This window comes from Dermochelys coriacea, chromosome 24, assembly GCF_009764565.3.
Source record: "Dermochelys coriacea isolate rDerCor1 chromosome 24, rDerCor1.pri.v4, whole genome shotgun sequence".
Taxonomy (NCBI): Eukaryota; Metazoa; Chordata; order Testudines; family Dermochelyidae; genus Dermochelys; species Dermochelys coriacea.
Genome location: NC_050091.1, coordinates 11,303,907 through 11,314,367, shown reverse-complemented (window position 1 = coordinate 11,314,367; position 10,461 = coordinate 11,303,907). Strand labels below are relative to the sequence as shown.

Genomic DNA, 10,461 nt, shown 5'->3' with positions numbered 1-10,461 from the left:
GGAGTGTCCTCACCAATACCAGTGCTGATACAGCCTGCCCCTCAGAGACCCCTCCTCACCAATACATGAATGATACAGCCTACTCCACAGAGACGCGTCCTTACCGATTCACCACTGATACAGCCTGCCCCACACAGACCCCTCCTCACCAATACACGTATGATACAGCCTGCTCCACAGAGTCCCCTCCTCATCAATAAACCGCTGACAAAGCCTGCCCCACACAGACCCCTCCTCACCAATACACGCATGATCCAATCTGCTCTACCGAGACCCCTCCTCACTAATAAACCACTGATACAGCCTGCCTCACACAGACCCCAGCTCCCCAGACATCAGTGACAGCCCAAGTGGGGAAATGGGTTTAATCACGTCCCTTTCCCACCATGACTTAAACCATCCGGCCACCCCAGGCTAGCCCGAGCCTGGGGCAGGGACCATCACGCCGCGGTGGCTCGGATCTCGGAGGCGCGGCTGGATGTGTTCTGGAAGCGGGTGTAGCTTGTTTTGGCTCGTGCTGGCGGCGGCCGTCTGCCGTGTTTCCCCAGCCGCGATACAAAGCGTCGGGGGAGACGCAGCCTCCCACGGTCTGTAGGGGCTTGGGCTGCGCGTGTGCGCCCGCCGCGGGAGAGCTGGTCCCGCCGCCTCCGAGCAGGCGCCAGTGACCCGCCCGCGCCCAAAGGCTGCATTGCACCGTCCGAGCCCGGCGCGGCTGGTTCGCCGCCCCGGCCCAGCTCACGGGCCCCCTGCGGCCGCTCCAGCCCCCGCCCTGCGAGCAGCAGCAGCGCGCTCCGCGGGGACCGGAGCATGCGGACCGCACCAAGTCTCCTGCAAGCGGCGGGGGGGGGGCAATGCGTGGGGCGGGGGGGGGGGGCGCCGAGCGAGCGTGTTTCAAGAGGACGGAGGGGGGAAACGTTCGGAAAGATTCTCCCGTCCCCCTACGCTCGCAGCCCTAATGGTCCGTTCCGCGTGCTCTATTTAATCCCCCGCTGCAGCAGCCGCCCTGGCTTCAGTCAATAGCAGGTGTCGTCGCTGTCGCGCGTGGCCGTGGGCGCGGGCCGGACGCTCGCTCGCTTCCCGCGGGGCTGGGCCGTGGAGGATCCCCGCAGCCCTAGAGCCACCATGCTGCCGCCGGCGCTGACGCTGCTGCTGCTCCTCGGCTGCCTGGCGGCGGGCAGCGGGACCCTCTCGCAGGACGGTGAGTGGGGGGCCGCGGGGTGCCCCGCCTGGGGTCGGGCCGGGGGGTCCAGCCGCTCTCTGTCCGCACACGCTGTTTCGCGGAGGCCGGGCGCAGCATCTGCAGCCCAGGGAGCGGACCGCGGACAGCGCCGCAGCCCGAGCCGCTGGAAGAGGAGCCTGGGGCCGCCTCCTCCTGCCGGGCGCCTGGCAGCTGGGGTGGCGCGTCTCGCCCGCCCGCCCCCCAGCGCTGCCTCGGTTCGGCCGAGCTCAGCCTCCAGCCCGCTGGGGCTGGGGGCGCCCCGCCCCTAAGGCGCAGCCAGGTGCGGGCGAGGGCCCCCCGCTCTGCGGCGCTTAGCGCGGGGGCTGGGAGCCGGGGCACGGCGGGAGGGGGTCGCTGGGCGCTGCTTGCCGCTGGCGGGCGGTGCCGCTATGTCGGTCAGCCAGGCTCCCAGGGCGGCAGGTGTCGCAGCCGCAGCGCGCCGCCTGCCCACCCCTCTTCAGGCTCGGTGCCGGGCTCTGCTCCGGAGTCCCGTCCTCGTCCTGGAGACTGGCTCGGCTCCTAGCTCGACGCTGGCTGCAGTCGCTGTCCCGAAAGGGGGGGCCGCTCGGGGGCTGGACTGGCCGGGCCATCGCCCCTGGGGAGGGTCCCCCGGGCGCAGCCGTGTAGCGGCGGCTCGGTGCGTCCAGCCGGCGGCTCCGCGGCCTGCGGCGCAGCTGGGCGCGGTGAGAAAGGGAGGGGCAGCGCCCCTGCCTGGGGGCTGGGGGGATGGAGCTAGCGGAGCTGGCCGCGCGGCTCTGGGCTGTGGAGCAGGAGGGGCCACCCCGGGTCTCCCCTGGGGCCCTCCAGCCTGGGGCAGCTGGTATCAAGGTCACCCCCTCCCCCCCCCCAGGCTGTCCATTTGCCACCTTTTCAGCGAACAGGGATGGCTGGCTCCACACCCCCTCATCCCTGGAATGTTCCAGAGAGGCTGGCACCCCTGCCTCTCCTGCCACAAGGATCAGGAGTCTCCCCATGGTGTGTCTCTCCATGGCTCTCACTGGGTGACCATGCTGGGGGAGGAGGGTTGGGTGCAGAGTAGGGAGCCGGGGGCCTCGGTCACTGCGCCCCAGATTGGCCGTGTCACCATCTCAGCAGGCCTGTGCTCTTGCAGCTAAGGATAGCCAGGTGCCAAAGGTGACCACAGTCCTGCCAGGGCTGTGGCATGCTGCATTTTGAGGCAGGGCTTCAGTGCTAGAGTTGAGGCCGAGATTGGCTTTTAGTTCCAGGAGCACTTTGGAGAGATTTATTTAACACTATCAGGCTTGCTGCCTGTCTTCCCTTCTCTGCCTATATATCTTCCTAGCCAGCTTTCCATTTGTGTCTCTGTTAGTCCATCTGCCTCTCCCATTAAGCTAGAACATACAGCGCTGCAATTAGAGGAGTTTAAAGTGCTTGGAAGATAGCAGAAGGCTGCAGCAGGGTTTGGAGAAGACAGACCAATTCCACCAGTTCCTCCCAGAGAAACCTGTTCATATTTGTATGTGTCTTATTGTTCAAGTATCTCTCAAATCTCCCTGGCACTCTGTATACAGATTGTTTATTATGCAGAAAGCATGGAGTGGCTCTGTAGCCCCATAACCCTTGAGACAAAGGGTGTTTACCCATTATGTATCACAACAATAGGCAGAGCGATGCATGCCAAAACAACCTTTAATGAAGTACCACAAAGCAAACATAATTTTGATAAGGATTTGTAAAGGCAATGCATTGCTTTTCTTAACTATTTTGCTGCAAAATGAAATGCTGGCTGAACCTCAGTAGCCAGGCTTGGGGCTTGGGGCCTGAAATGACCATGAGATCACTGATGTCTTGTCAGTTGCACCCTATCTTTATATTTGTCTTTAAAGTACTATATATGCACCTATGTGATGCTGTACACGTACTGAGACTCATCAGAAGCAGAAAGTAATTCTGAGGTGGGCGGTGAGGGACCAGCAGTGCTAAGACAAGGATTTCACAGATTTGAAAACCAGAAAGGACTCTAACCTCCTACGTAACAGAGGCTGGAGATTTCTCCCAGTAATTCCTGCATCTAGCCCAGCAACTTGTGGTGGAATTAGAGCATGAGGAGAATTAGAGGTGTGAGGTAGAAGAGCATTGTGTGTACTCACATGCTAATTAGAGGACCATTCATCCATCCCCCTCCCCCCACGCGTCTAGAAATGCCATGTTCAGTACAGGCAGGCTTCTCAGACCATCTCTGCAACTGTGGCCATGTATTTTACCCAGTTAGGTCTTGAATGAGCTTTTCCTCAGTGTGTATTGCAGGTGCTAATGATGGAGGGGCGTGGGACTGCTCTCCTTACACTTCCTTATTGCCTGGTTTCATGGTGCATGCTTACTGGGGTAAAATAGCCTGGAACCAAAGGCTGGTACAATGGATGAAGTATTGCAGCATGTGGGGAGGATGAGAAACTGGAATCAGGAAATGTCCTGGTTAGGTCATGAACTGAAGGTGCTTGGATCCCAAAGTAGGAGCTGCTCTGCCCATTGAGCTTACAGGAGAAGCTCTGCTAGCCCTTCACAGCAGGAGAGTTTCTATCCTCTTCCCCACCCCACACTAGAGGATAAGACTGTTACTGGACGCAGGGTGTCATGTGACCACACCCATTCAAAAGCCCCAGAGGCAGGCACTTTCCATGCATTCCAGGTGGTGATGGTCTTGGTGATTATGAGCATGGAGCTGTCATGAAGTCCCAAAGAGGAGTCACCTGGGTATGGCTGGCACCGTGTCATTCTTGACTGTTAAAAAGGCCATGCTAAATGCCACTGAATACCATAGATTCCAAGGCCAGGAGAGACCATTGTGATCATCTAGTCTGACCTCCTGTATAGTACAGGCCACAGAACATTCCCAAAATAATTCCTAGAGCAAGTCTTTAAAAACAAAACAAAAAAACCTCAACCCTTGGTAAAGTGTCCCAGTGGCTAATCACCCTCAGTGTTTTTTAAGCCTGATTATGTTCAGTGAATTCACTGGGTGTCAATGTGTGTGGAGACACTTTTGACTGAATCCCAAGTGCTCACAAAAATGCATGTGGTATTGGTTGAGAGTGGTGGTCTGAAGTTCTCTGTGTAGCCCCCAGGCAGAGTACAGCATGGAAAAAGACATGGCAAGCTTTCCCCAGGAAGAAGTGTCAGTATTTCCTTTGTTCTCTGGCCCTTTGCTGAGATATCAGCAAGGGTGATGCTGGCTGAAAAACATAAAACCAAAAAATCTGTGAGCACCAACCTGGAGCACTGTCTACTCCCACTATGAATGCAGGAAAGCATTGGCTGAGAAATACTGCCCCCGCAGGAAGACATTCTGTAATGTCGTGCTGTTCACCAGTCAATGACATGTGGGCCCAGGAAAATGTCCTTTGCCACTGATTGTCCTAAAACCCCCCCTCCCATGCACCCCTCAACCTCTGAATATGTCCCTGGCACAGCTCTCACTAATAGGGCCTTTCTGGCAGTGTTACTGAGGAACGTGGTACCTCCTCAGAGAGGAGAGTTAAGGTGCTGCAAGTATAAAATTCCCCACCTGTCTCCTCCCCTTGGGAAGTGGCTACATGGTATCCCACAGCACCTCTAACATTGTAACGAGAGACAGGAGGTGGGGTTTCACAAAGGGTTCTGTTGCCCAAGGAGCAGAACTGGTGAACTCTGGGAAAGGTCTTGGTACTTCACCGTAGTAGCTTTGTGTATGTGCACTTGCACAGCTGATGTGCTGTGCGGATTTTGGTGTCTTTGGGCTGGGAGTGTTCGAGGTGGGGGAGAGGATGATTCTGTGCCTACAAGAACCCCACCAGTAAAAGAGAGAGAGTGAGTGAATTCAGGAGCAAAACCTTTTATTTATTTGAAAATAGTGTACACTAGCTACATGGGAACCCCCTGAACACTAAAGCTCCAAAGCTTGTACTCTGGTCTGCTGGGGACCTCATCTTCCAAAGGTACTTGTATATCACCTGTTACGGTAGCACCTTACAATCTTTAGTAGCTCTGGGTGCTGTTATCCCCAAGTACAGATGGCGGACTGACAGTAAAAGGGGCCAAGGTGTCACAGGCAGTCTGTGACCGAGCAGGGACTTAAAATTAGATCTCACAAGTCCAGGCTAGTTTTCCAACCACTGGGCGATCTTTCCTTTCTCAGCACAGTAGAAAATGTTCTCCCCCACGCCCTTCCTCCTATACTCTCCTAGCTGTATGCCCTAAAGTCCATTGTTTTAGAGACAGGTAGATTCATCAAGTACCTGACCTTCATGCGAATTCCCAGGCTTCCCCTAGGAGCACTTCATGCTGAGCAGAAGCACTGTGCTGGGAGGAGATTTCCCTGTCATAGGTGAGTGCCATGTGTTTCCAGTGAACACCCAGGGAATGAGACCATCCCCTCACAGGATGCTGAAATGGGTATTCGTGCTTCTGGGAGAGAGCAGTGTCTAATGATTAGAATGCAGCCCTGGGAGTCAGGAGCTCTGGGCTCTATTGGCTGTGCCACAGGTGTATTGAGTGACCTTGGTCTAGTCAGCAGCCTCTCTGCCTTTTAATTTCTCCACCTCTGAAATTAAGATGATAATAATGACCTGTCTCACTGGGACGTTGCGTTCATTAATGTTAATATAAGCCCTTGAGCCCCACCTAAGCAAATCTGTAGTGGCATGATCAGTAATAATCTGATCAGATGGGTTTGCCACCATCTGCTGCCTCAGTCCATGGTCTATCTGTGTGCTTTTGGCCGGTAGGTACTGAGTGGACCTGATGCACTGTAACTGTCCTACGGAAATGACCGTGAGATCCTTGCAATAGCTATTTTTCTTCAGTAGGACACATTTGTACCATAGTGAGGCTGAGCAGCAGTTCTCACAGGGGTGGGGGTGCTTAGTGTAGTCCCTCAGCCCTATAGTCATTTCTTAGCCCCTCCTTGCCAGACTGCGAGCTCCTTGTCCTTGAGCTGGAGAAACCATTGCAGTCACGTTAGGATGCACATTATGCCCTTTGCAAATACTACTTAGACTTGGATAGAGGCACATCCATGTACTTGTGCTAAAGCAACTACTGACTTCAGGGCTATCATTAAGGTTTAGCATATGCTACAAACCTTGTTTCACTGCCAGTGTGTGCCCATGTCACACTGGGGAAGTTGGCTGGGGAAGTTGTGGCAACCCTGGTGAACTGATTCCACCATAGGCATGAGAAAGGAGGAGGAAAGTGAAGTGCAACCTTTGTGAATCTCTTGAAACAAAATTAAAACCACTCCGCTAGCTTCAGATTGGCTCCCTGAGGGGGAATGGGCCTTTCTGTTGCAGGAAGCCTAGCCAAGAGGCAATGCAGCTGTGGTTGCTTTTTTTGCATTATTAGACTCGGAGAATAACAAGTGCAACAAAATAGGGAAGCTGTCTATTAAACGTCAGGCAGAGCAAGCAGCGAACCAGGATTGCTGAAACCGACAACTCAGCTATCTGGCAAAAGGCATTAGGATCAATGAGACACACTGGATTGAAAACAATAACAGAGATCAGGGTACACAGAGTCTCCCAGCCATGTACTCAGACAGTGAGGGGAAGTGCTGGTGCTGCAAAGGTGGGCCTGAAACTTTGCTTCCACTCTGACTACCCTCAGGTTTGGGAATAACCTGCGTTACTGACTTGGAGGCTGTGCTGGGGAACGTGGAGGGCACGTCTGCAACGAGCTGGAGGAAGAAACGAGACAAGCTGGGGAGCTGCAATTGCCAGCAACGACTAATGAGTCCCTTCCTGGCCCTTGTGCCTTTCCAGTCTCCTTCCAGTCAGGAGGTGTCAGGAGAGAGAATGCCGGATTGCTGTCTAGACACAGAATGCATGGGAAAGGCAACTCCCTCCTTATCCCTCAGCCCTGGCGCCCATGTCTGTGCATCCTAAGTGGGAAAGTTACTCCTCTCACACTGGCCCATGTGGAATGTGTCTCTGCCCTCGTTTTAAGAAAAGGGGGACTTGTGGCACCTTAGAGACTAACAAATTTATTTAAGCATAAGCTTTCGTGAGCTACAGCTCACTAACACGGCTGCTACTCTGAAGCCCTCGTTTTATCACTTTCCACCGAGATGAAGGCAGACAGCCCTTAGCTCCACCACTGACCAGGGCTCTTTCTGCATCTCTGAGCAATTCCTGGTCACCAGCTACAGTCTCCTCTCTTCTTCAGACGGCCTCCTTCTCCAAAGCAGTGCTGCTTCTCCCTTCCCCACAGAACCCACCTCTCTGTCCAGGGCAGTCTTAGCTCAGTGGATCTCACTCACACCTCCTGCTTAAAGAATTGCACCCATTGCAAGGATTACTGTCTCTGGCCCCCCTCCTCCTACATATACACAGGAGTGGAGAGAGCTCCTCTGGCACAAGGGCTTGAGAAAGGAACCAGTTCTCACTACTGTAGCAATGCTCTTGATGAAAGAATTGATCCATCTGAGCAAATCTCAGCAGGGTTATCTTGAGATGATGATTGATTCCTTCTCTGACTCATTTTGGTCAGCAAAACTAGAACCAGTTGGTCCATTGCTAATTTCTGTGCCCTGAGTTAGGAGTCCACAAACCAAGAGTCTAGTGAGGTGGAGAGGGAGTCACAACGACACTGGGATGTAGGGCTCGCTTTCTGGTGATCCTCTGCACATCTCAGTTGCTCCCCAGGAAGACCCAAACTGGCAAGAGGCTAAAGGTGAACATGACCCACCCTCACCTGGATGGGCTGTGTTCCAACATGACCATCCCTGTGTCTGGAATGCAGAACCATCTCTCTGCTCCCCTCTGTCCTGTCTCTCCTGCTGGGAGGGGGAACAGGAGAGATGACTGCTGCTTCTCCCCATCCCATGTTTCAAAGAGTCTGGGCACTCGCTGCAGCTCCTGCCTCTATCAATGATTTATTAATATTTTAGGAGTCCCCAGAAGCCCTGGTTAGGATTTGGGGCCCCGTGGATGCTTGGTGCTGCACAAACGTGTAAGGAAATACAGGCACTGCTTATCCTGAAGGGCACGCAGTGTAGTTTGAGACCACAGGTAACAAGGGAGAGGAACCAGACATAGAGACCTTTCTGTTCTGTGTTCGTACAGTGCCTTGCACCTGGGTTCCTGTGTACTGTGGGAACACAAATAATAATAATAGAGTAACAAGGGATGGGGAGGCTGAGGCACAAAATGTAGCTCTTTCAGCAACATGGCCTCCCAGGGTGAGGGGCACTGGGACCCGTGTATAAAACCAGCCACGCCAGCTCACTCCTTGTCTGAGATCAGATCGGCTAGTGTGCACTGAGCAACTGCTTTTCATGACAGGAGGGTGACTGAATACACAAGGGAGATTATTCTTAGTTCAGTGGCCTGAACTCCGGAAGCTCAGTGGGACCCCAGGCATCTTGCTTCTGCAGCAGCGCGCTGGCCTCTGTGGCGGCAGCCCAATGGCATTCGCTGTGGCATGGTGACGTTCTCGGTGGCTGCATTATTCTGTTACTGCCGTGTCTTGTGCTGTGATTGTAAAACATGAAGGCAAAGTTGCTTGTGGCAAGTCCATCACTCTGTGAACTGTTCGCTGCAGAGTATCATTTCCGGGCCCTCGGAGTCCTCTTTGCAGGGATTTGCAAAGTATTACAAATGACCAAAGACTTGCTTGAAGAGAGGGGGGAATAGCTGTGTCCTGGAGCTGAAAGTCAGCATCTGTCCAGTTGAATGAGAGGCATCACAGCTGTGACTGTTCAGCAATCCTCAGCCACCCTGTGAACTCCTGAGCTTGTTCCCTGAAATCCTCCTCACTTCTCCAGTGTGACCAGCTGATGGGCGCAACTCAGCTGCACGGGGCCTTGGTGCGTAGCAGAAGCAGAGGCCAAAGTGAGAGGCTGGACAGTAATACTCACCAGGGAGAAGAGTGAACTCTGGGTGCTGCCCACCCAGGTGTCAATGTCTCCCCATTCTCCCCTTGCTCCTCTCTTTGGGCAGTGTCCCCTTTCAGTGTGATGGATTCTTCTCCAGCTAACACCCTTTCATTGTGTTATGAGATTGCTTTCCAAACCAGTTAATTAAACTGATGCCAAGCCCTGTGTGGACATTATTAATTCCATTTAAACCTGGCTTATCCGTTTAGCTTAACTTGCTAAGAACCACTAGAAGCTAGGTTTAAACTAAATAGAGTGTGCCCTTGCTGACGAGGCTGGACACCAGCTTAATAGAATTGGTTTGAAATGACAGTGGTGCCATTCTGCATACATCTACACAGCAACTGGGAGGTGTGATTCCTTGCTCAGGTAGATGTATACTTGCTAGCTCTCCTTGAACCTAGTGCCAAAAAATAGCGATGTGGTCATGACAGCATAGGTAATGGCTTGGGCTAGCTGTCTGAGTATATACCCAGGGGTCAGGACTTGTCACACCATGAATGCTTTGGTCTCTTGTGCCAGCTGTTAGCTTGCTGAACATTCATGGGATGGACCTGCCCCCTTTGTTGTCAGTGACAAAACTCTTGTTGACTGGCTTGGGCCTTAACTCTTGAAATGGAATTTGCTGTTGCTCCTGCTCTCCATGTGTTTTCATGTCTGCATGTCAAGTCCATATTGTCCCTTACTCTGGGTTTTTGAGGGTAAAAGCTGGGTGCAAACTAAAAACCTGATCATCTCCAGAAACAATAATGCTGTGGGATTCCCATGCACCATGGACTCAGTGCCGTCTCCCGTAGGCCCATCATACCCCTGGAGAGACCTCCTTTCACAGGAAAGAGCACTCTTTCTGACTTCAGTGTAGGGCCACTCCATGACATAGGCTCCTGACAGCTCTAAGTTCTTCCCAACTCTCTTATTATAGCCATCACTTTCTAAGCTGAAGTTTCTTGTTAAAGAAATGGCATTGGTAGCCCTTCTGGTAGCAGAGTCTGTAAATCCATATACTGCTGGCATGCCAAGTCCTCGGACAGATGGGTGGAAACTGCCAGCAGCTGAGATGTCAGGCCCCTATCTATTCATATAAAAGGGTATTTGCCCATTCAGCTGCTAATGGAGCTGTGCGCATGGCACCCAAACTGTGGTGATCTGTGTCACCCATCTTTGGCATTAGCCTGGCCTTAGGAACGTCTCCATTCTCTGGTATTTCAGCAAAGTAGCTGAACAACAAGCACAGTAAAGAAGGCCGCCTGAAGAAGAGCTCTGTGTTGTTCGAAAGCTTGTCTCTCTCCCCAACAGAAGTTAGTCCAGATAGTCCCTCCTACATGTTGTGTCTCTAAGCGCAGTAATGACTATTTGCATAGAGCTGTCCCTG

The 10,461-nt window shown here is 53.3% G+C and overlaps 1 protein-coding gene across 5 annotated transcripts in view; it reads left to right on the top strand.

Annotated features, from left to right (window-relative positions):
- Positions 1–651: 651 nt before the first annotated feature.
- CADM3 (cell adhesion molecule 3) overlaps positions 652–10,461 on the top strand; it is a 126,408-nt gene continuing 116,598 nt past the window's right edge. The window contains exon 1 of one of the 5 annotated variants that reach the window (XM_038382549.2): positions 652–1,198. In XM_038382549.2, the coding sequence (XP_038238477.1) occupies positions 1,123–1,198 (76 nt within the window). In that variant the 5' untranslated portion in view covers positions 652–1,122. The remainder of the gene's footprint in view (positions 1,199–10,461) is intronic. The other 4 variants (XM_038382546.2, XR_006276919.1, XM_038382547.2 and 1 more) reach the window with 4 other exon arrangements.